The 25,543-nt window shown below is 46.1% G+C and overlaps 1 protein-coding gene across 3 annotated transcripts in view; it reads left to right on the top strand.

The window, feature by feature from the left end:
* SCN8A (sodium voltage-gated channel alpha subunit 8) overlaps positions 1 to 25,543 on the top strand; it is a 57,536-nt gene that overhangs the window by 26,107 nt on the left and 5,886 nt on the right. For all 3 annotated transcript variants that reach the window (XM_038164244.1, XM_038164246.1, XM_038164245.1), the window contains exons 7-23: positions 2,314 to 2,535; positions 2,896 to 2,959; positions 3,464 to 3,605; positions 4,288 to 4,494; positions 4,770 to 5,057; positions 5,959 to 6,318; positions 7,072 to 7,207; positions 8,976 to 9,214; positions 9,384 to 9,557; positions 10,261 to 10,617; positions 11,698 to 12,168; positions 13,273 to 13,390; positions 14,547 to 14,701; positions 15,329 to 15,502; positions 20,838 to 20,960; positions 24,222 to 24,506; positions 25,202 to 25,255. In XM_038164244.1, coding sequence (XP_038020172.1) covers positions 2,314 to 2,535; positions 2,896 to 2,959; positions 3,464 to 3,605; positions 4,288 to 4,494; positions 4,770 to 5,057; positions 5,959 to 6,318; positions 7,072 to 7,207; positions 8,976 to 9,214; positions 9,384 to 9,557; positions 10,261 to 10,617; positions 11,698 to 12,168; positions 13,273 to 13,390; positions 14,547 to 14,701; positions 15,329 to 15,502; positions 20,838 to 20,960; positions 24,222 to 24,506; positions 25,202 to 25,255 — 3,569 coding nt within the window. The remainder of the gene's footprint in view (positions 1 to 2,313; positions 2,536 to 2,895; positions 2,960 to 3,463; positions 3,606 to 4,287; positions 4,495 to 4,769; positions 5,058 to 5,958; positions 6,319 to 7,071; positions 7,208 to 8,975; positions 9,215 to 9,383; positions 9,558 to 10,260; positions 10,618 to 11,697; positions 12,169 to 13,272; positions 13,391 to 14,546; positions 14,702 to 15,328; positions 15,503 to 20,837; positions 20,961 to 24,221; positions 24,507 to 25,201; positions 25,256 to 25,543) is intronic.

The following is a 25,543-nucleotide window of genomic DNA, read 5'->3' as shown; positions in this document are numbered from 1 at the left end:
TGCTTTCTCAGCTGTAGCAACATGGAGATGATGCAGCTTTCAGGAGCTGGTTGCTGGCTGTGTGACAGCATGCCTTGTGTTCCCATGGAGGGGAGCAGAACAGCTCAGTTTTGGATCATTCTCTCCACAGAATTCAAAACTTGCAGAGTTTTATTTCAAATGGCAGGGCTTGGGGCTGAGCCCTGCTAAGTTCAGCACATTTTGGATGTAATTTTTATTAGAGGGACAACTTGCTGCATATTTTGATTGAATAAAAGGGGTAATTTGCCACACCCAGCCAAGGGCACCCTGTTTGGGTGTTGGGGACACTGAACATACCTGAAATGGCAAAAACTTTGGGGTTTGGTGTCCAGTTTTGGGGGAGGATTGTCCAGGTGTGTTTCTGCAGCACAAATCTTGGCCCCCCTCCGTTTTGTGACAGCAGGAGGAGTGTAAAGCATTTGAATAATTGGCCTTTTGGGTTATTTAATATGAAAGCATCAAGTGCTCTTCATGGGTTTTACTACTACCATTTCACAAGGAAAAGGTGATTTTTAGAATACACTCAATATTAATATATAAAATATAATATTCCTTCTGCTTCAGCACATGGAATGGGAATTTTAACTCTGTGCTGAGCTACTGAGAAGCTCATTTTAGTGTTTCGAGTGCCGTCTACACCTTCTGTCAATAACTGGAATCAAGATGTGTTTGAGACAAGATAAAAATGGGAAATACCACCAGAATTTGACATGCCATGGACAAAATTCTGTGCTCTCAGTGGATCTGTGTGACAGGAGCAAACTGTGACACCCATGGGCCAAACCACCAAAATACCCCTTTGGTCTTTTTTTTGGTGGAAAACCTGTATGAAACCATGATGGTCTCAAGAAATTTTCCATATTGGCACTTGAGTTCTTATATTTTAATTGCCACGTGGGGACACACCTGGGTCACACCTGCACGGTGTGAAACCTGGACCCACGGAGCACAGGGTGGTGGCCGCAGCTGGAAGTTTGGAGTTGTGTTTGTTGAAGTGTTCCCGGTCCTTGGACTGGGATCTCTCCTGCTGCCAGTCCTGTCCTGGTTCCAAACTTCTCCTGGCACACCTGAGAGAGAGCAGCATCCAAAGCAGGAGCCCAGGTGCTGATGCCCGTGGGTGCATGTGCAGAGCAGAGCCGTGGGGCGAGCATGGCAAGAGGTGCTGGGGGTGATGTGTCTGCCACAACAGCAAAATCCTGCTCTGTGTTGGAAAATCCATGGAAAGTTTGGATGATGGGAGTAAATGACACTTCAAAATAGAATTCCTATATAAGGAATGTGTCTGCAACTGTTTGTTTTGGAAGCTTTATGTTCCTGGGATGGGTCTAACCTCTGTTGATCTACAAGGGTTTTGTAGGAGGAGGTTGGAAGGGACCAAAGTTTCTGGTCCAGGGTTTATTGCAAAATGTTCATGTGGTCTCAGCTGGAACCTTGGATCTGACTGACCCCAAATCCAGCAGTGATTTATTTTTTTTTTCTCCTTCCTCCCTAAACTGCTCATTTATAAACCACAGAATCATCCTACTTCACACCAGAAAGGCTGACTAAAGGAGCCTAATTCAGTGTTGATTCTGCATCCAGAATTCTAGCTAGTAGACCTGTCGTCTAAAAATCAATTCTGAGTTCTCCCCACTCACGAGTTCTGCCTCTCATGGACCAGACTGGCGTGGGAAACCAGCAGGGTTCCTTTTGGAATATCTGATTTTTGATCCTGAGCCTGTTCATGATCCCAGTGGCCTCAGTAAATGCCAAAGCACCGATGCTGTGGGTGAAGCCCTGCCCTGGCTGTAACCAAAGCCACCTCTGAAAGGGAAGACTCTGCTCCTGCAAGGGAGGGGAAGTGCTGAGACAGTTCAGTTGAGCAGGAGAAACCCAAGATGTGGAGAGTTAAAGGTATTTGATCTCTGTGAGTTGTTGCAGCCTGTGCCACTGAGCTCGGCTCAACGTGTCCACGAGGATTTTCGTGGCAGCAAACCCCAATTTGACCCTTGTTTGACAAACCTTGTGTGTGGGGGAGGAGTGGCTCCCCGCGTTCTGCAGTCCTGCTGCGAGGCTCAGGCACTCTCAGGGACAAACGTTAGGATTTTGGTTTGTTCTGAGCAACCCTTGCCTCCATCCCAGTGTTGCACTGGCTGCAAATCCTGAGCACACACGCTTGTTCCCAGGAACCTCCACCATTCATAGCCACAGCCTTTCCCACCATAGAGTCACTCGAAGGTACTGTATTAATCTGGATTTTCAGCGTGTTTTCTTCTGCAGGAGTGATTTCTAGTCTTGTTTCCTTCTCCACAGGCCTGAAGACCATTGTGGGTGCCCTGATCCAGTCTGTGAAGAAGCTGTCGGATGTGATGATCCTGACAGTTTTCTGTCTCAGTGTCTTTGCCCTCATTGGGCTCCAGCTGTTCATGGGCAATTTAAGGAACAAGTGTGTGATTTGGCCAATTAATGTGAACGAGACCTTCCTGGATAATGGCTCCAGGGGCTTCGACTGGGAGGAATACACCAACAATATGTGTAGGTATTTCTACACTGAGGCTCTCTAAAACCTTCTGACTTGGCTCGATGCAGGAGTTCCAGCATGGCTCATGCTGTGGTGTGTCTGGTTTTCACAGTAAAAACCCCATGTGCAGAAATTTTTCAAGTTTTTTTTTTTTGATCTGGCCTTGTTGAGATGTTCCTAGTTGAATTCATCCTTTAGGAGGGTTTGGATGTGCTCTTTTAGCTAAGTAATTAGTCCAAAATATATTTTTACTGATAAATTTCTCAGCAGTGCTTTTGGGGGACTTTTAAGTGAAGGTTCTAATCGTGTTATAGTCTGTTAAATCCTCTAACTCCATATGTGTGTGAATGTAACCTCTTCTTTTTCATCTTCAGCAAATTTTTACATCATTCCTGGCGCCCCCGACCCTTTGCTCTGTGGTAACAGCTCAGATGCAGGGTGAGTGTTGAGCTTCATTACCAATCAATCAGTTGTCCCTGATGTTACCTAAAGCTGGCAAAACCTTTGGAATATTCCCTGTTGCTTCCTCACTTGGTTCTGTGTTCCTTCACCAGGTTTCAAATTTCTCAACCTAATTATGAATCCACTGCTGATGCAGTGGAAGGGACATTTTCCCTGTCAGGGGGCAGCTCTGGCCACCAGTGGTTGCCAGTGGCATTATTTCCCTCTGAATCCAATCTGAGAAGGGTGGATGGAGGCTCAGAAATGGGAACTTGCCATGTGCTGTTGGTTTTCCACCCCGACCTTCAGCTCTGAAGACCCTTCTGGCCCCAGCTCCTGCCTTGGGCTCAGGCTTAGGGAAAAGCTGCGCCTTGCAGCGTCTCATGTCTGTAGCACAGGGAGGGCAGGGCTTTCTTGAAATCCTGTCTGCTGTCCTTAAATGACGTGGAAAGAGCTGCTGTTTGTTGGGAGAGCCCTGACCTGGCTGCTGTCCCTCCCCAGCCAATGTCCAGAGGGATACACGTGCATGAAGGCAGGACGGAACCCCAACTACGGCTACACGAGCTTTGACACCTTCAGCTGGGCTTTTCTGGCTTTATTTCGCCTTATGACTCAGGACTTTTGGGAAAACTTGTATCAATTAGTAAGTAAACACTTCGCTTTGGTGTTGTAGGTGGGGAGAATTTGGGGGCAAAAATAGAAAGGGGAATGTGAGAAGCTTTGTTTTATTCCTTCTCTCCGAAGGAGTGCGAGTAAAGCTTCACAGAGAGGTTTTTGGGGGGAGGAAGGGGACATTACTTGTCAGCAGGTGTTGGACTTCACATCCAGAAGGGATGGGGGGGTCCAGCTGAGCTGTGAATTAATTTCACAGCTTGGGAAGGAGCCTTAGCACTGGCTGCAGGAGGCTGTGGGCATTCAGCTCTGCTCACAGAGGGTGCTCAGACTCTTTGGAGGGCAGGGAGTGTTCTCCTGACCTGAGGGTGCTTTGGGGACCTTGCTGAAGCCAGCTTCTTCTTGATTTGCTTTATTTTAAGGGAGTCTGAGCATTGGGTTTCACACTGTGCCTCTGAATTCTTTTCAGTTTGGATGCTCCCTTAAGAGAGGAAGGTGGATGTCACCTTTTGTGTTCATGGCTAAGGAATGTGCAGTGTCTCAGCGCTCTGCAGGGAAAATGCTGAGCTCTGGAATATTCAGCACTGCTGGATTTTCTTAGAAACATTCAGGTCAAGAAACTTGGGATCAGCTCTTGCATCTCGTGTCAGGGAAGCCTGAAGTTGCTTTTCTTTTCCTTTTCTAATCCCTCTGCCATTCTTTTCCACTCCCAGACTTTACGAGCGGCAGGAAAAACCTACATGATCTTCTTTGTGCTGGTGATCTTTGTGGGATCTTTCTACCTGGTGAATCTGATTTTGGCTGTGGTGGCCATGGCCTACGAGGAGCAGAACCAGGCGACCTTGGAGGAGGCAGAGCAGAAGGAGGCAGAATTCAAGGCCATGTTGGAACAATTGAAAAAGCAGCAGGAAGAAGCACAGGTGAGAAAAAAAGAAATTCCTCTCTGTAAGGGTGGTGAGGCCCTGGCCCAGGTTGCCAGAGAAGCTGATTTTACCACCTGCACAAGCAAACTATAAAAATTCTAACAAATTCTGGCTGCAAGTTTCTTCCAAGGAGAGAATAAACCTCTCAGTCCTGCCCCAAAGTCTTTTACTCAGGTGCATTAAGCCAAACTCTCTCTTCAAGCAGGAAATGGAGCATTACTGGTGGAAGGATGTGATTTATTTATTTCTCCTTCCCTTGCCTGCACCCTCAGGCTGCTGCCATGGTCACCTCGGCAGGGACGGTGTCTGAAGATGCTGTGGAGGATGATGGTGGGGGGAGGATGTCTCGGAGCTCCTCGGAGATTTCCAAGCTCAGTTCCAAGAGTGCCAAGGAGCGTCGGAACAGGAGGAAGAAGCGGAAGGACAAGGAGCTGTCGGAAGGAGATGAGAAGTGTGACAACGAGAAGGTGTTCAAGTCAGAATCTGAGGATGGCATGAGGAGGAAAGCGTTCAGGCTGCCAGATAACAGGCTGGGAAGGAAGTTTTCCATCATGAACCAGGTAGTTTTCTGTTCCTTCACTAATGTTTGTGGTTGCTTGAGGTCAGGATAATATTCTGTGTTAGATTCCTGTTGGCATCTCAAGGGTTCTGCCCACTCTCCTAAACTCTGTTGGGTCAGGAGAACACTCAGAGCCCGAGGTAATGACTCTCACACACACTTCCCTTGGCAGGAATTGTTCCTGAGGAATCCAGCCAGGTAACTCCTCCACTGAGACAGCTCAACCAGCCAGGAGTGAGCAGCTCTCACAGTGCAGCCAAGGAGTGAGGGGTGACGGTCTGTGCACTGGAGAGGGAGGGAAACAGATGGACAGAGACCATTTACGAGCACCTGGAGTGCCAGGACAAGGGGCAATGGCTTCCCAGTGCAGAGGACAGGGCTGGATGGCATACTGGGAAGAAATTCCCCGCTGTGAGCGTGGGGAGGCCCTGGCACAGATTGCCCAGAGGAGCTGTGGCTGCTCCATTCCTGGAAGTGTCCAGGGGCAGGTTGGACAGGGCTTGGAGCAGCTTGAGGCAGTGCTTCCACCCTCCAATGGCAGGGGGTGGAACTGGACAATCTTCAAGGTCCCTCCCAAACCAAACCATTGAGTGATTGTAGGAAACCACCCAGCAGTGCTTTGTGTCCATCCTCCTCACTGCGGGAGTAAAGCACACGGGATTCCATTTCCTTCATGGTGGTAAAAGCTCTTTTTTATTCACATAACTCCGTGTTTATACAGTTTTACAGATCTCCAGTTGGTCCGCAGCTCCTTGCCAATTCCTTACTGGTCAATAAAAGTTGTTCTGCTGCATGGATCGGTCACCCCAGAACGATTCCTGGGAAAGTTGTGTGTTTCTCTCTGTGGCCAGAGAGCTGCTGCCACGCTGCAGCACTCACTCTGTCCTCCCCTCCTCCCCCAGTCTCTCCTCAGCATCCCGGGCTCCCCTTTCCTCTCCCGCCACAACAGCAAGAGCAGCATCTTCAGCTACAAGGGGCGCTTCCGCGACCCGGCCTCGGAGAACGAGTTCGCCGACGACGAGCACAGCACGGTGGAGGAGAGCGAGGGCAGGAGGGACTCGCTCTTCATCCCCATCCGCGGCCGCGACCGGCGCAGCAGCTACAGCGGCTACAGCGGCTACAGCCAGGGCAGCCGCTCCTCGCGCATCTTCCCCACGCTGCGCCGCAGCATCAAGAGGAACAGCACCGTGGACTGCAACGGCGTCGTGTCCCTCATCGGAGGGCCGCCCTCCAGCATGCCTGGGGGCCGCATCCTGCCCGAGGTAGCTGCTGAGCGTGGTCTGGGTCTGAGCAGCAGGGTCTGAGCAGCGTGGTCTGACCGCTGTGGTCAGATGAGCGTGGTCTGAGCAATATGGTCTGGTCAGCGTGGTCAGACGAGCACAGTCTGGTCTGACCAGCGTGGTCTGGTCAGCATGGTCAGACGAGCATGGTCTGGTCTGACCAACATGGTATGACCAGCGTGGTCTGACCAGCACAGCCTGACCAGCATGGTCTGGTCTGAGCAGCGTGGTCTGAGCAGTGTGGTCTGACCACTGTGGTCAGATGAGCATGGTCTGGTCACATGATCATGGTCTGAGCAGCCTGGTCTGACCAGCATGGTCTGGTCAGTTGAGCATGGTCTGACCAGCGTGGTCTTGTCAGATGATCATGGTCTGAGCAGCCTGGTCTGCTCAGCATGGTCTGACCAGTGTGGTGTGACCAGTGTGGTCTGACCAGCATGCCCGTCTCTTTGGTTCTAGTACAGAGAATTAATGACATTGCATGTAATTAGAAATGTTCTCTAAAATGCAGTCTGTAATTTGTCTAAGGCTGCGGAGCACTGGTCCAACAGAAAAAAAGGGTTTGAGTTTTGGTTGGACCACCTGCATATTGTAGGAGGGTGGAAAGGACAGAGGGATACACAGAATATAGAAAATACAGAATATGGAAATGCAGACTAAGTGCTGCATTTCTGGGCTGAGAGTGGGTAAGAGGGAAGACTCAAGTCTGTATTAGTCACCATCTGAATTTTTCAGGGTACCACTGAGATCGAAATTAGGAAGAAGCCTGGTGGGTCTCTCTTGGTCTCAATGGATCAGGTGAACGCGTCCTATGGAAGGAAGGACCGGACCAACAGTGTCATGACTGGGTTGACCAACACCCTTGTTGAGGGTAGGTGTGTGATTTGGGGATTAGAGGGACACCCTTGGGCCCCTTCCGGTGCCTAAAGGGGCTCCAAGAGAGCTGGAGACAGACTTTGGACAAAGGGCTGGAGGGACCGGACACAGGGATTGGCAGAGAGCAGAGCTGGATGGGATGTTGGGAATGAATTCTTCCCTGCGAGGGTGGGGATGCCCAGAGAATTTGGATGCCCCATTCCTGGAAATGTCCAAGGTTGGCCAAGGCTTGGAGCAACCTGGTCTAGTGGAATTCAGCTACCCCTGCTTTAGAGCAGTACATACTCATGCATGGTTTTGCCTAAATCTGCTTCTTTTGGGTCTTTATTAATAAAGAAATATTTATTAGACTTTATTTTACTTGGTTTTGGCGTGCACATTGCACAGAGATGGAGGTAAAGGCAACAAAGAGTTGTAACTTCACGATGAAGAGAATGCAGTGTGGAGATCAGAGGAGTAAGGCAGTGTCAGGTCCGGGTGTTCTGTCTTCTGTCATCTCCAAGCACTGGAGAGACCTTCCTTTGCTCCAGGCCGTGGGAGAGAAGGATTGGAGCTGCACTGGGAGCTGCAATGTGACAGCTGTCAGAAGAGCAAGGGGCTGTTGGCTGGTGGGAATTCTGGAATGGACAGCGCATGGAGATGAGATTTCCCAACATGTCATGCAGGAGCCAGCAAGAATTCATGAACAGCAGCCACATGCGGTTGATGATCTCAAATTCCTGCTGTCTCCTGCAATAAAATTGTAGGAAAACTAAATATACTTAGAAACAGAGCAGGGTTTTGCTGCCGCTCCCCTCCTGCGCAAACGCCTACGGGCTCCAGTGCCACGGGCCTCTTTTTAACTTCAGAAATTCCAAGGCAACTAAATACTAAGCAACCAGAGAACCAATGGGAAGGAGGGCACAGTGGTCCTTTCCCTTCCCATAAAAAATAAAAGGTGAGGGTGCACAGCTGCATGGCCTGACTGGAACCAGCAAGTCAACAAATGGGGGCAACTCCTCGTTTGTATTTTTTTTTCTCTAAGCACTTGAGATAAGCCAGTGTAAAAAAAAAAAAAAAAGAAAAAAAAATGGACACGGCATTTCCGTGTTTGATTTCTGTAAATGGATGTAGTTAGTTTTAATCAGGTTATTCCTGCTGAAAATCCTGTGCAGCATTATGTCACCTCTTTCCTCTTTTAGACCGTGTCTGTGTTCAGCACAGAATTCATCTCAGTTATTTAAAAACTGGCAGCAAAGGCAGTTTGGAATCTGTAACTTTGGTTTTAACTGCTTTACCTTGATCAGTTCCGAGTTAAATATAGCCCTTCATTTGGAATAATTTACACTGAATCATCCTGGTGAGGCTGAAGCACAGGGTTAGAGCTGCAGTTGTGGTGACCTGGTGCAGGTGTTGGGTAGGGACACAGGAGAAGTCATGGAGCTCAGTAAAATCATGAAATCCCAGAATCCAAGAATCCTTGAGGTTGGAAAAGAGCTCCAAGGACGTTGGGTCTGACCTATGACCAATCCCCACCTTGTCACCCAGCCTAGAGCACCAAGTGCCACATCCTGTCATTCCTTGGACACTCCCAGGGATGGGGACTCCAAACTTCCCTGGCCACCCTCTCCATGAAGAATTTCTTCCTGATGTCCAGCCTGCCCACAAACTTGACCCAGCTGTTCTCTCATGTCACCTCCATGGCCACTTTCACAAGTTCACAGTTTTGTAGTTCTTCAGCCTCAGAGGTGAAGCCTGAACTCTGTTTTGTTTTGTACCTGCAGAGCTGGAAGAGTCCCAGAGGAAGTGCCCCCCTTGCTGGTACAAATTCGCCAATACCTTCCTGATCTGGGAATGCCACCCGTACTGGATGAAGCTGAAGGAGATCGTGAACTTAATTGTCATGGATCCTTTTGTTGACTTGGCCATCACCATCTGCATCGTGCTGAACACGTTGTTCATGGCCATGGAGCACCACCCCATGACCCCCGAGTTCGAGCACGTGCTCTCTGTAGGAAATCTGGTGAGGAAATCTGCTGAATACTCCCCACAGGTCTGCTCCTGCTGGGATGCCTGGATTATTGGTGTGGGCTTTGAATCAATTGCATTGTTGAGTCTTAGCCTGAAGATCAGAAAATAAGCCAGAAATGACTCTTTGCCTGTTCTTTGTCTGCCTCTCCTTCCCACTCCAGGTTTTCACTGGGATTTTCACAGCAGAAATGTTCCTGAAGCTCATTGCAATGGATCCATACTATTATTTTCAAGAAGGCTGGAACATCTTTGATGGGTTTATTGTCTCCCTGAGTTTAATGGAGCTGAGTCTGGCAGATGTGGAGGGACTTTCCGTGCTGCGATCTTTCCGATTGGTATTCCAAATTCCAGCTCTTTTTCAGTGTGATTATCATGGAGCTTAGGATCACGGAATCATGGAGTGTCCTTAGTTGGAGGGAACCCACAAGGAACGTCCAGTGCAGCTCCTGGCCCTGCAGAGACACCTCAGCAATCCCACCCTGGGCATCCCTGGGGGCATTGTCCAAACATGATTTGGGCTGTGGCAGTGACCATTCCCTGGGGACCCTGCTCAGTGCCCAACCAGGGGAAGAACCTTTTCCCAATGTCCAGCCTATCCCTTCCCTGATGCAGTTCCAGCCGTTCCCCTCACAATAAGGAATATTTCCCATTTTCATAGGACAAGGGAAGATCACTTTTTTCTGGGTTTGGGGAGGACAGAGATCGAGTGGTGTCATTTTTTATGGTCCCTTCTTTCTTCAGGACTGCTCTTTATGAAATCTGAGCAGCAGCTTGTTGCGTTTGGGCAGGGAAGGGTGACTTTTCCTTTGGGAAGGGAGATTAGCATGTGGGGAATAACTAAATACAAATTACAAAGCCCAACTTTCCAGAAAGGTTAAGCATTCTCTGCTCCCTGTAACCTCAGTAGCAGAAGGATGGACTTACCTTCATGTAAAACACAAGATGGTTGTTGTTTAGGAAGTTCTGCTTTATTTTCCTCTTTGCTTAAGATTTGTCTGGTTTATTTTGTTTTGTTCTTGTATTTTTTTTTTTTGGTAGCTGAGAGTCTTCAAACTGGCCAAGTCCTGGCCCACTCTGAACATGCTGATAAAAATCATTGGTAACTCAGTGGGTGCCTTGGGGAATTTGACCTTGGTGCTGGCCATCATCGTGTTCATCTTCGCCGTGGTGGGAATGCAGCTCTTTGGCAAAAGCTACAAGGAGTGTGTCTGCAAGATCAATCCGGAGTGTGAGCTACCCCGCTGGCACATGCACGATTTCTTCCACTCCTTCCTTATTGTCTTCCGTGTGTTGTGTGGGGAGTGGATTGAGACCATGTGGGATTGTATGGAAGTGGCAGGACAGGCCATGTGCTTGATTGTCTTCATGATGGTCATGGTCATCGGAAATTTAGTGGTCAGTAAATGGTTACTGATGGGCTTTCTTGGTTGCCTCTGGGTGGGGTAGGACTTGGGGAGACCCCCAGGATGAGGGAGTGATGGTTTGTGAGTCTGTTCCTGTGGAGGTCCCTCTTGGCCTTCGATCTAGCAATAGTGGATTTTGGTAGCACAATGTTAAAGATGTTTTTTGCTTGATGAGGATCTTAAACAGTCACCTGTAAATGAAGCATTTTGCAAGAAAAGCTGGAGGTATAAAAGCCTCAAAGTACACAGGCCTGACCTGAGGAGAAAAAGAAGCTAAAAGAAGCAAAAACTGGCATTTTAATTGCCAGAAAACGAAATAATTTGGTGCACAAGGGAAGGTCCTGAAGCGTTAAAATGAGGAATGGAGGTTTCTTCTAAAACCTGCCCACTGGCTCAGTCATGAGGTGCTGTTGTGTGCAGGAATGGGCTGTGAAGCTGCACGGCCTGTTGTGTGGGAGGTTGGACTAGATCATGATGCTTCCTTCTGGCCTTAAATTTCATGAAGAAAAGTCTGTGGAGGAAAGTGTGAGCAAGAATGAAGTCACATGAACAGTGGCAATTCTTCAAAGTAGTTGTGAGCTCTCTCTGAGAGGTCCTGTCTTGCCAAGGGGTTTTGATAAAATAAGTCTTGGGGATGGTCACTAAATGTGGGTGAGGAAGCAGAGCTGGGAGTGATCACTCAAAATGCCAAGATTTTCCCCATTTTCTTTGAGGCAAAGACGGGACTAAATCACTAAGGCTGAATTTAAATCCTGTGGGGATTAAATCCCTCTCTGACATCTGCAGTCCAGATCCTGCAAGGGGCTCGATCCAGGGACCCCTGGACCTGCCCTGGACCCCTGGGACTCCTCAGAGCTGCACCCAGGGTCCCTCTTCAGGGAACTTTTGCAGCATCAGGGGGTCATATCTTGAACCTGGGCACCTGGATGAGTTTGTGGGACACCAGAGCTGGTTTTGAGTGCTGTTTGAAGACAGCTCTGCACCATCAGCAGGGTGTGGGCGCTGAGAGCTCTGCTCAGCTTTGGGAATACCCCCTTTGTGTGTCAGTCCAGCATCAGCTCTTCCCTTTCAGGTGCTGAACCTGTTCTTGGCCTTGCTGCTGAGCTCCTTCAGCGCAGACAACCTGGCAGCCACGGACGACGACGGGGAGATGAACAACCTGCAGATCTCGGTGATCCGCATCAAGAAGGGCATCGCCTGGACCAAGGCCAAGGTCAGGGAGTTCATGCAGGCCCACTTCAAGCAGAGAGAGGCCGACGAGGTGAAACCCTTGGATGAGCTCTACGACAAGAAGGTGAACTGCATCGCCAACCACACCGGGGCCGACATCAACCGCGACATCGATTTCCTCAAGAACGGCAACGGCACCACCAGCGGCATCGGCAGCAGCGTGGAGAAGTACATCATCGACGAGGACCACATGTCCTTCATCAACAACCCCAACCTGACCGTGCGCGTCCCCATCGCCGTGGGCGAGTCCGACTTCGAGAACCTCAACACGGAGGATTTCAGCAGCGACACGGATCCCGATGGCAGCAAAGAGGTGGGATGGAGGGCGCAGAACTCGCTCGGGGCCTTCGGCCGCTGCGAGTGCCTGGAGACCTCCGGGCAGGGAGAGCCGGGCGGCTCCAGCACTCAGCTTTTGTTTGGGTTGGGATGTTGGCTTTGAAATCAAAGCGGGATTTCTCGTGCTGGTTGCTCTGTAGAAAGCTGTGAGTACTTGTGTAATAAAAATATGCATAAAATAAATCTATATAATCATAGAATGATTATATATATATATATATATATATAGATAGATAGATAGATAGATATATAATCATAGAATGATTATATAAATCTATATGCTATATATAGTATAAATCTATATGCTATATATAGTATATCTATTTTTATATATAAAAAGATAAATAGTATAGTATAAGCAATAATAAATAATAAATATAATAAATAAATATATAGAAATAGTATAGTAAATAGAAATATATATAGATATATATCTATAGATATATAGATATATAGATATATGGGAATATATATATATATAAAAATAGTATAGTAAAATACTGTATATATATACTATATATTTATGTATGCTATATATTCATGTATACCATCTATTTACATATACTATATATTTATATATACTAAATATGTTTATATTTAATTTTATATTTAGTATATGTTTATATTTAATTTTATATTTAGTATATGTTTATATATTCTAAATAGAGATACTACATATATTTACCATAGTTATAGTAAAAGAAATATAATCATAGGAAAATAAAATGGGAAATAAATGAGATATGTATAATCATAAAATGCAATACAAAATAAATAAATATGTATGTGTATATATACAAAATATACATATATATTCATAGAATGGCCTGGGTTGAAAGGAGCTTAAAAACCATCCAGTTCCAAGCCCCTCCACGGACAGGGACACCTTTCATAATGTAACTATTTAATCCTGCCTGTCCTGTTGACATGGGACATCAGCTGGGTCAGGAGCTCAGTGATTAAAGGGAGGAAACAACTTCCATGGCAGTAAATGTGGTGAGCAAACAGTTGGATCGCTGTGCAGTTGGTGGTTTTTGGGATTGATATTTGGTGTTGATTGGGTTGGGGTTTTGTGCTGCAGAAACTCGACGAGACCAGCTCCTCCGAGGGCAGCACCATCGATATAAAGCCTGAGGTGGAGGAAGTGCCCGTGGAGGCGCCAGAGGAGTACCTGGACCCGGACGCCTGTTTCACAGAAGGTGAGAAGGAGTGAAGGGAGAGGCTCTGGGGATGTTCTGGGGAGCAGTCTGGGTGAGGTCACCTCAGGGTTAGGTCAGCCTGTGTCATAGTTGAGACGGAGACAATACAAAGCAAAAAAATGCATTTTCAGAAGGCTTCAAACAGTTTTAACTATAGCATGCGTGCTTTTTGTACATTCTTACAAAACCCCTAAATTCACACTTTGCTCGTTGGTCACGAGACACAAAGTGCTCATTGGGATAATTGCAGGTTTCTCTTATTTATCCTTTCCTTTCTTGGTTTCTATGTCAACGACCTTGGTAGGAAATTCTTTTAGGGGTAAACACGCATCCTCTTATCAAACCTCTCTGGCTCGCGGGAGTCACTGTAAAACCTCTTCCACAGGCCTGGATCAGGGCTGGCTCTCAGCTTATCTCGAGGCCCTTCTTGGATGCTGGTGCACTAATTCAGAGGAATTTGCAAAGTGAAGCTCTCAGGGATGCAGCTAGAATGTAGATCATACAATCATTCCGTAGTTGGTGTAGGAAGGGACCTTAAACTTATCCAAATTTACCCCCTGCCATGGGCAGGGTCACCTCTCACTATCCCAGGGTGCTCCAAGCCCCATCCAGCCTGGCCTTGGACACTTCCAGGGATCCAGGGGCAGCTGAGCTTCTCTGGGCACCTGTGCCAGGGCCTGGCCACCCTCAGAGGGGGAATTTCTACAGAATCAGAGATGACCTGTAGTAGAAGAAGATGATTTTTGTGCAGCTGATGCCTTAAGTACTCAGAAGCAGAGTACTTTTCCTTTGCTGTAGCTGGCCTCAATGTCTTTCGAGAGCTGATCCGTTACAGGAATTCCCAAGGCAAAGATGCTTTAAATGGTTCAAGGTTATTTTATCAGCAAGTTTTCCATTTGTCTCCTCAAGAGCATGGACCTCACCAAATAGAACGAGCTGATCTGTTCCCAAATTGATGTTAATTCTGGTGCCCAGGCACAGAAGGGGCAAAACAACCCTAAAATCCTCAAGAACGCAAAAATTTTAACTCACATTAAAACTCACTCAGCGTGGTTTGCATTGGTGGCATCAAAACTGCTTCTAGACAGTGAGAATTTAATGTTTTTACCTTAAATCCTCTGTTTCCTGGGTGAAAGTGTGCCCTGTCCTGTTCCAGGTTGCATGCAGCGCTGCAAGTGTTGTCAGGTCAATATTGAGGAGGGGCTGGGGAAGTCGTGGTGGACCTTGAGGAAAACTTGTTTCCTCATTGTGGAGCACAATTGGTTTGAGACTTTCATCATCTTCATGATCCTCCTGAGCAGCGGGGCTCTGGTGAGTAAAATAAATTAAAGAAAAGTAAAACCCCAACAGTTCAGAGGTGTTGGGCTTGGGGATGTCTGATTATATACAGAAATTTTGGGAAAAAGCAAACTGTGGGAATTCCTACCTGGAAAACACACAACTCCATCGTGGTGCTGTCCAAAAGCTTTTATTAATATTTTTAGTTCCGTTTAAATTAAGAACAAAGCCTTCAAATCTGGGGTTCTGATCCTAGTTTGACTGGAAATGTGAGGATCTGGGGAGAAGTCAGCCTGTGTCTGTGTGTGATTTCACAGAATCAGAAAATCCCAGAGTCACTGAGGTTGGAAAAGCTCTCCAACACCATAAAGTCCAATCTGTGACTGGAACAAACTCAATTTTCTGTGTTTGATTTATATATATAAATAAAATAGATGTATTTTATCTCTATCTATATATTTTTATATATAAGTATTATATCTATATATCAATACAGATATATTAATTTTATCTACATCTATATAAATGTATATTTTTTTAATATATCTATATATTTAGCTCACCTACAACTGTACCTTGAACTCCCCTCAGTGGCATTTGAAGCTCCTGAGCTGTGCAATAAATCCCATTTAATGGCACTTGCACCGGGTTATTTCCCAGGCTTTTGAGGACATTTACATCGAGCAGAGGAAAACCATCCGGACCATCCTGGAGTATGCAGACAAGGTCTTCACGTACATTTTCATCCTGGAGATGCTGCTGAAGTGGTGTGCCTATGGATTTGTCAAGTTCTTCACCAACGCCTGGTGCTGGCTGGATTTCCTCATCGTGGCTGTATGTATCCCCTCCTCCTTCCTTCTGCTTGGGGTGTTTCCTCCTCAGATCCTGCCTGGGTCATAGATTTACCAATCCCAATAGCTGTGAGTTCCCAAATCAAGGACAAAGCCCTTCAGCCCCTCTGGGTGGTCCCTGTGCAGCTGTGGGATTTCTGCCCTGCAGGGACCAAGGAGGATTTTCCAGCCCTTGGCTCTTTTGCTGTAAATGGAATTTTTTCGGCCGTGTTTGGAGGTGTTGCCATGGGAAAGCTGTGCAGATGTGGAATTCCTTGGGGGATATTTCTGGGAGTTGCATTCTCTGTCATCATTTTCTTGCATTATTAATGATGAGGGGGTGATGAGGCAGCAGAACCTCCCCATCCCAGCACCCCACTTCTGAGCACTGGATTTGTGAGAATCTCAGTCCTTGGAAAGCTGCTTGTGCACAACCAAGTTGAGCATTATCAAAAGAAACAGGAAAGAAAAAGCAGGATGATATCAAACAAAAAGCTCAGAGTAGTGTAGAGTGAGGGGCAGATCCACCCTGGAATCCCCTGCAGAACGTCTTGGGAGGGAGGATAAATCTGAGAAATCAAAAAAGGGAGAATAAATTGTAGAATTAGAAGGAAAAAAAGCCAGTAGAGAGAAGTTTTAGCAATGAATTTGGCTCTGAAGCACGGCGAGGGAATTTCAAATAAATGGAATTTCAAATAAATGGAATTTCAAATAAATGGAATTTCAAATAAATGCAATTTATGCTGTCCAAAGTGGTAGAAAACAGTGTAATTCAATAGGAAATTGCAGAACCAGGAAATTTCGAATCCCAAGCGCTTGGATTCTTTTACAGTGTTTCATCACATCCATCTGGGGTTCAGTGGCTCTAGTGGCTGCCCCAAGAGCAAGGATGTTAAAAAAGAATTCCCAGTTTTTCCAAGCTTCTCCTTTGGAACACTCTGTGTATGATTCAGTTGCTGTTCAGCACCATTATCACTCTGGAAATATTCCTGAGTAGGTGGAAGGAACTATGCTTGGAATTCAGGGGCAGAAGTGACTCAAGCTCTGTTTCCTGTAGGAAAATTGAAATTTTAATTTATTATTTTTTTTAATCCTCTCAACACCTTTCCTTGGACACAACCTGCACGCTCTAAGTTTTATTTCCTGACAGGAAAGAAATTTTAAATAAATAAATAAATAAAACTTATGAAATAAATTAATAAATTTATTTTCTGGATCTCTCTCGCTGCCTGAAGATAAAGTACGAGTTTAATTCCAGTTTAATTCCAGTTTAATTCCAGTTTAATTCCAGTTCAACGGGCAGGTGAGGCACAAGTTTAATTTCCTTCCCGTGCATTTGGGAGTGGAGTAAAGACCAGGAAGGGAGCAGTGAGGGAACAAGTGCAGAAGGGCTTGGGATTCCCAGGGCTTTAGGCATTTCAGAATTCCTGTTTTCCCCTTGGTGTCACAGGCTGAAGAGTTGCACGTTTTTCCCCCGAATAAAAAAATCTGAAATGTGACTTTGAGATGCCAAAACCCCTCTCAACAAAACCTCAGCAATGCTTTGTCTCCTGTATCTGTTGAATTACATTTTGTTTTCACCCAAATTTGCTGGCGTGTCGTGGAAGGGGCTGGAGCGAGCCAGGGCAGCAGGGAATGAGCCTTTGCATCCTAACAACACTCTTGGATGTTATTTTGCAGGTTGCTATAGCATTGTCCAATTCCCCTCCTCCTCATCCCCAAAGCTTCCTGGGTGTGTTTGTGAAGACTTTTACTGGGTAATAATGAAGGATTCTGCTTTTCAGTCAATCTGGGATTCCCTTTGTCCGACCTCGGTGCCTGCTGTGTCTTCTGTTGGAATGTCCTCAGGGAATAATCCTCAAAGATTATTTATTTAAAGCTCAAACAGCCTTTTCTGGCGTGGTCTTAGAGTCCTGCTCGGGAGCAAGGTGTTATCCTGAGGGGAAAAAGCTCTAAAAATGAGAATTCTTTGGAATTCGTGAGGATTCATGGAATGGTTTGGGCTGGAAGGGACCTTAAAGCTCATGCAGTGCCAGGGCAGGGACGCCTTTAACCACCCCAGGTTGTTCCTGTCCAACCTGGCCTTGGACACTTCCAGGGATCCAGGGGCAGTTTCCAGGCATGGGACACTTCCAGTGTTACATTTACAGTGTTATTTAAATGGACCACATCTCCAGCTCCAGCTGGATTTTTATATTCCATATAATATTTATTTTTATACTTGTTGGAACCTCGGGGGCTGCCCTGACGTGGTTCAAAGTCGTGGAATTTTAAAACGGGATGGAAAAACCAATCTGTTGTGGCCACCTATTTTTTTTTTTTTTGGAAGATACCACAGAATTCTGAAATGTTTTGAGTTGGAAGGAGCCTTAAAATCATCTCATTCCAAGTGCCCTGCTGTGGACAGGGGATTTCCAGATGAAGATGGAAAAAGCACATCAGCCACATGCCCAAATAAGATAAAATCTCAATTTTCCCTCACGTTTATGCATTTAAAATATGGATTTGATATTTTCCAGAAATACGTGTGGAATGAGAACCATCCTCCTAATTAATTCTGTTAATTCTAATTATTATTCTAATATATCTTCTGTAAAAAAATGTTACATAGGAAGTGTCCTATTCTGAGAATTCACCTGAAACCCCACGTGTTCGAGGAGGGGCTCCTGTGGTTTTTTGTTTGTTGCTGTACTTGAATGTCTTTTTTTTTTTTCCTTAAAAAGGGTTTATGTCTCTTTCTTATCTGTCTGAAGTGTGATGGTAGCGAAAAAGGGGAAAAAACAGGAGAGAAAAATGGGGAAAATGGTAGCAAAAATAGGGAAAATAGTAGCAAAAATGGGAAAAAATGGTAGCAAAAATTGGGAAAATTGTAGCAAAAAAGGGGAAAAAATGGTAGAGAAAATGGGGAAAATGGTAGAGAAAAATGGGGAAAATGGTAGCAAAAAATAGGGAAAATGGTAGAGAAAAATGGGGAAAATGGTAGCAAAAATAGGGAAAATAGTAGCAAAAATGGGAAAAAATGGTAGCAAAAAATAGGGGAAAATGGTAGAGAAAAATGGGAAAAATGGTAGCAAAAATTGGGAAAATTGTAGCAAAAAAGGGGAAAAAATGGTAGAGAAAAATGGGAAAATGGTAGCAAAAAATGGGAAAAATGGCAGCAAAAAATGGGAAAAATGGTAGCAAAAAATAGGGAAAATGGTAGAGAAAAATGGGAAAAATGGTAGCAAAAATTGGGAAAATTGTAGCAAGAAAGGGGAAAAATGGTAGAGAAAATGGGGAAAATGGTAGAGAAAAATGGGGAAAATGGTAGCAAAAAATGGGAAAAATGGTAGCAAAAAATGGGAATAGTGGCAGCTGCTGTGCCATGTCTGTAACTGTTTACATGTGCCAAGATGTGTCTGGACTTGGTGGGTTTAAGGATCTCTGAAAATTCAGATTTAGAGCCCAAATCTGACTCCAGGCTGCTCAACGGGTTGCCCAGTATAACCCAGTACATCCCAGTCCTTCGCTGCACGCTCCTGTGCCTGCTGAGGTTGGGACTGGGGGAAAACCAGGGAGAAATGGGGGAAATGGGCATGGGATGAGGGAAAATGGGGAGAAGTGGATCTGGGATTGGGAAAAAGGGGAGGAAAACAGGATTGAGATGGGGGAAAAGGGGAGAAAACCCCTGGGATGGAGGGTAATGGAGGATTCTAGAGCTGGGGTTGGGAAAAAAATGGGGGAAACTGGAGATGATGGTTTTGGGATGTGGAAAAAACCTTGGGAAAAGCAATTCCTGGGAATCTTCAGGCTTGGTGACCGTTTTTCCTCATCCCAATCCTGTTATATCCCATTTTCCCCCGTCCCATCCCTGTTTTTCCTGTTTTTTCCTGGTTTTCCCCCCAGTCCCAGCCTCAGCAGCCGCAGGAGCGTGCGGTGGAGCCCTGGGCTGTGCTGGGCTGTGCTGGGCTGTGCTGGGCTGTGCTGGGCTGGTTGGAAAAGCCTTGGAAAAGGCATCAGAAACGCTGTGGCTCAGCAGAGGAATTTGAGCAGCTCTAAAACAAGATCACAGTCAGAGCACAGAGCTGCTCTGTGTGCCAGTGGCCTGGTTTCGCATGGGAGGCACTGGAGGAAGTTTCTCTACCCTGGCAGTGATATCCTGCCACTCAGCAGCAGCCCAAAATTAGTTTAATTTCCTGCAAATTTGGAGATTTGGTTTTGAACCAATTTGGTTTTAAAAGCACAAGCAAAGCGTTGAACTTAAGCTGGAATTGGCACCACTGCCTCGGGTGGTTCAGTTATTGCAGTGTCTGGCTGCTTTGCCACTAATATTCTGACATTTTGGTGGGTTTTTTTCCCCATTTGGGGTTGAAAGAGTCTCCTAAGAACATGCAAAAGAAAAAACTTGTGTAGTAAAAAAATGAAATTAAAGATATTTTGTATCAATGGATTTCCCAGGTGCTCTTAGAACAAGAATGTGGGGTTTTGTGCTAAATCCCAGTTAGCTCATAACTGGAGAGAAAATCATGTATTTTAAACCAATTTGGTTTAAAATTTGGTTTAAAATTATTATGAAATCATTATTTAAACCAACTTGGTTTCAAATCATGATTTATTATTGTTTCTTTTAAACCAATTTGGTGGAAAATGATTACATCTGACCATTTCAGTGATTAAAAATAAATTAAAATTATCCACGCAGTATTTTCAGAAGATCTTAAAAGCAGCTTGGCTGAACACCTCGCCCGCGGCGGGGCGGTGAGGCAGGAGGAGCTGGGCTGGGGCTCAGCGTTCCCGGAGCGACGCGGTGGCCGCGGAGAGCTTGGCCCAGGTGTGCAGTGTGTGTATTTATCTGTATTCTTTCTCATAGGTACCTTTAACATTTGTCTGGCTTAAATTTCATGGGCGCCGCCGGGATCCCTGCAGCCGGTAAAGGGCGAGGGTAAGGTTTTTGTCATCGTTTGGGCTCTTCCTTCCAACAGCCCCTCTCCGTGTGTGTCTCTGCCTCTTTCTCTCTCTCTCTCTCTCTCACTGATCTCTCCCCTCTTGGTCTTTTCTCAACTGCATTATTTCCTTCCAGGTCGGTTCAGTCAAGTGAAGTAGGCAGCTGGTGTCATGGCTTCGGTATTTGGGGCGGCCCAGGTGGCTCCTGGGCTGGGCAATCAGGGCTAGGGGATCCAATCTAACAGTCTGGAACCTTTTTTTTCTTTTTTTCTTCTTTTTTTTTTTATTTTATTTCTTTTTTGTGTTGATTTTTTTTTTTCCGTTTCGTTTTCTTTCTTTTTTTTTTATTTTTTTTCCTATTCCTTTTTTTTTTTTTTCTGGTTTCTTTTTCTATTTTTTTTCTATTTTCTGTGTAGGTCTCTTTAGTCAGCCTTATAGCTAATGCCCTGGGCTACTCGGAACTAGGTGCCATAAAATCCCTTAGGACACTAAGAGCCTTGAGGCCTTTAAGAGCGTTGTCCCGATTTGAGGGGATGAGGGTAAGATGCCATTAGCAGCTGATCCTTCTGCATGCCCGTGGAGCATTTTATTTTAAAAGCATGCTAGAACTGATCAAAACTGGTGGAAAGAAAATTCCAAACAGAATCATGATGCAGCTGCTGACTTGATCACCTCTACGTGGATGTACCCTCACCCTGCCCACCGCTGCACCCTCCCCTCTAACCAAGGGAGATGCATCAGCTGCCTCATTACATTAATTACTGGCCCAAACCACCCATTTGTAGCCGATGTTGACACTTGGCTGTTCTCATTTGGCCTGGCTTTGACCTCGAGCATCCGAGGGGCTTCTCAGCTGTAACATTTTTTTTTTAACCTAGGGAGAATCACCAGGTGCAAAGAAGCAGAATTGGAACCACCTCAGGCTCTCCAGGTGTTGGCTGTTGGTGGAATTGGATTGAAAGATTCTGGCTGAGAAGGGGTTTTTAAAAAAGTAACCAGGGGGAAAAGGCTGCTGCCTCTCGTGGGTCACTGCAGGAAGGGACTGGGGGGAGCTCAGCTCTTTGAAAACTTTGGTTTCATTCCTCTTGTTGCACCTTGTTGTTCTCAGTCCAGTCTGGTGGTGACTGGCAGCCTTGTCTGGTAGTGGAGCTTTTCCTTTCTGTCCCCTTCCTTTTTTTCCATGCTTTTTTGGTCCCTGTCCTGTCACTGTGGAACCAGAACAAAGCACAAGGAAAGCACTGAACTTAACCAGCTTGAATTGGCACCACTCCCTTGGGTGGTTCAATTATTGCAGCGTCTGGCTGCTTTGCCACTAATATTCTGACATTTTGGTGCTTTTTTTCCCCATTTGGGATTGAAAGAGTCTCCTAAGAACATGCAAAAGAAAAAAAAATTGTGTAGTAAAAAAATGAAATAAAGGATATTTTATAGCAATGGATTTCCCAGGTGCTCTTAGAACAAGAATGTGGGGTTTTGTGCTAAATCCCAGTTAGCTCATAACCAGAGGGAAAAAAATCACATCTTTTAAATAATAAGGGAAGGGGATAGCAGTCACAGTTTTACTTCAGGGTTTGAGTGGAGCAATTCCACCTGGATCCTCCTGATCTTTGGAGCTTAACTGAGCCCAAAATCCAGCCCAAGAGGAGCAGAGAGCTGAGGAAGGCTCCTCAAACTCCCTGGGAAGTAACAGAAATACCTCAGCTCCAAATCCAAGGGAGGTGTTTCCTCTCTAAGACCTTCTCCTGCTCTTATTTCTTTGTGTCATAAGTTTCATTCCAGACTGAATCCACAGCAGAGGCACAAAGCAAGAAAAATTTCCTTTCACACAAAGGTGGAGCTTTTGCTGGGCTGGGTTTGAGTCCCACCCAGAAGTTTGATCACAGAGAACAGGCCTAGCACTAAACCTGGAGAAACTGAAAGCTAGTTTTAAGCCATGCTGGGCAGAAGATTTCTGATGTACAGTCAGGAAATTCTCGTGCTTCAAGTGGGGGATTTTCACCACGGGAAAATTGATAGTTACAACTGCAGCCCTGTCAGCTCCCTAGACCCAATTATCTTTGTTTTGGAGACAAGTGTCAGTGCCCCATCCAACCAGACCAATTTCAGAGATCTGAAATGCCTTTGCAAAGGAGACTGAAACTGAAGTTCTTTGCTTTTCTCTCCTCCATAGCAATCTGCATTTCCAGGAGCTTGCTCTGCTCTGAGCTCGGTCAGGGAGTTTGGTAGTGATGCTGTGAGACATGCATGGGTTCTTGTCAGTCTGCACACAAAAGCCACGCTCCTCCTTTCCCTCCTTTTGGAAAGCTCTGTCGATTTAATCAACCATAAATGACCGTGTTTCAGGAGGATATCACCCTTTTTTTGCTTCATGTGGTAGCAGGAATAAATCAATGTGTTCACAGGAGGATGTGACCCAAAAAGCGCTGCTGGTCCAGCAGCTGAGCATCCTGTTGGGATGAAGGGAGAGTGAGAGCAAAGGCATCCACCTGCAGCCTTTTGGGGCTCTCACCTGTGCCCTCCTGGGTGTACTGCTGAATTCCTGACATCATTTTCCAGCTGGAATGGAAGATTCACCATCTGGACCCTGTGGTCTTCATTTTTCCTCCGTTCCTCTGTCTCAGACTGGTTTGGGTTGGAAGGACCTCAAAGCCCACCCAGTCCCACTCCTCCCAGCAGCCCAGACCTCCAAGCCCAGTCCAAGCTGGCCACGAGCTGCTGTGGTGGCCACGAGTGGTGGTGGTGGCTTCCAGCAAGGGGAGGAGAAGGACCAGGACAAGCTGTGGCCAGTGTTCCACCCCCTGGGGCCTCCCAAGTCCCCGTGTGTGGTTGAGTTGCCTTTCAAAACTAAGGCAGAGGGGTAACAATAGTTTAGACGATGTTCATCTATTAAAGGAATCTAAATTAGGAGATCATAATAAAAGATTTAATATCCTGCTGACCTGCCTCTATTAAAAGCTTACATTTGGCCGTGTGTTGGCCAGGGATGCTCAGGGACACGCTGCTCCCAAACCGTGAAGGGCTAAAATTAGGAAGAGATGAGCTCTGACAAAATCCATCCCCGTTCCTGAGCGTTTGCTGCCCTTTGCAGGAGGGAACGTGGCTTTTGTGTGCTGGTGAGCCTGCCAGGCTGCATGCTCAGCTCTCTGCCTGGGACTACACGACTGGCCTTGCTTAGTCCACAGTATGATCTTGGTGTTAGTCTGTGCTTTAGTGTGACCACAGTGATGCTGGGCTTGGTCCTGACCCCGCTGCAGGGAGCAGGACCAGGCCCTGAGTGAAAACAGCCTTGTTTGAACGTGGGGAATGGCTGGAGGGGCTGCTGGCTGGGAGAACCTCTGGAATCCACGAGCTGAAGTGTCCTCACACTTGGCTCTGAGAAAACTCCATCAGGAGCCTGTTTGTTACGACAGGCTGAGCCCCCCTCTGCCTTTGGGCAGTTAAAATGACATCAAAGAATTGGTTTGTTGAAGAACAAAAAATCCAACAACGTGGCTTGAAAACAGAAATTATTTTGAAATCTACACAATATATAATATTTACAAAATATAATATACAATATATAATATGGTACACATAATAATAATAATAACATAAGCACATATTTTAAAAAGGCAGCTCTCTCGTGCGCCTTTGAAGCAGAATTTGAAGCTTGCAACAAATTCCCTGCCAACTTCTGCAGGGATCAACCCCCAACACGTCAGTGGCCTCCCCCATTCCCCCCCAGAAACAGCTGTACTTTTGCTTGCTGTCTCCTGCCTCGTGTTTTATACTGAAACTTTTTCCCACCCCTTCCAACACAGGTGGTTGTCAATGCCTTGGTTGGCGCTATCCCTTCCATTATGAATGTCTTGTTGGTCTGCCTTATCTTCTGGCTGATTTTCAGCATTATGGGGGTTAACCTGTTTGCCGGGAAATATCATTACTGCTTTAATGAAACAGCTGAGCATCGCTTTGAGATAGATGTTGTTAACAACAAGACAGACTGCGAGGCTCTGATGCCACCCAACTCCACGGAGATCCGATGGAAGAATGTGAAAATTAACTTTGACAACGTTGGGGCAGGATATCTGGCTCTGCTGCAAGTTGTAAGTTTGGGTTTCTACCATTGTCCCTCTAAAATACCCCAAACTGAGGGGCTGGAGCTGTGTCCCACCCCCTAAAACACCTCAAACTGAGGGGCTGGAGCTTGATCCCCCCTAAAATACCCCAAACTGAGGGGCTGGAGCTGTGTCCCACCCCCTCAAATACCCCAAACTGAGTGGCTGGAGCTTTATCTCCCACTAAAATACCCCAAACTGAGGGGCTGGAGCTTGATCCCCCCTAAAATACCCCAAACTGAGGGGCTGGAGCTGTGTCCCACCCCCTAAAACACCCCAAACTGAGAGGCCAGAGCTGCATCCCCCCTAAAACACCCCAAACTGAGGGGCTGGAAATACAAAATGCTCCTGGTGCATTTTATGTGCTTCCCTCTCTCTGAAATCCAGCGTCCACTGGGGTTAGGGCTGGAATGAATTTGCCGTTTTATATTTCTTCTGGTTCCTAATTTATGGGTCTCAATAAGGGGCCCCAAGTCCCCCAACTCACCCTCAGCCTGGTTGAACCTCATGAGGTTCAACTCCTTGAGCTTGATTTCTGTAATTTAGGTTCTATGAAAACAGAAATAGTGAAATAATATTAAAGTTCATTATACAGGGCCATCAAGAGTGCCAGGGAGTCCCTGACAGAGCTGGCATGATTCTTGTATTTTGGGTGAATTCTGTCTCTGTGTTTTCTCTGCCAGGCTACATTCAAGGGCTGGATGGACATCATGTATGCAGCTGTAGATTCCAGAAAGGTAACCTGCAAAACTTCCCCTCCCCTTATTTCTCTCTGCTCTTTTGCTTTGCTAAAATCGAGAGTAAAAGTTGTAGGATTGTGTTTGTATAAAGTATTTCATGCTGGGATTGTTTTGTTTGCTCTGGGGGGCTGATGAGTTAAAAGATGCTGAAGAAAAACCCAAAAAGGGCAGGTTCTTCTCATTGATTTTTTTTCTTTTTGTTCTACTCCAACTAGAGTTGAAGTAGGACAAAAAAAATAGAAGTAGGAAAAAAGTAGGAGTAGAAGTAAAACAAAAATAGGAAAA

Source organism: Motacilla alba, chromosome 29 (genome assembly GCF_015832195.1).
Source record: "Motacilla alba alba isolate MOTALB_02 chromosome 29, Motacilla_alba_V1.0_pri, whole genome shotgun sequence".
NCBI lineage: Eukaryota > Metazoa > Chordata > Aves > Passeriformes > Motacillidae > Motacilla > Motacilla alba.
Note: the sequence above shows the minus strand (reverse complement) of the source record. Positions and strands in the feature narration are given on the sequence as shown.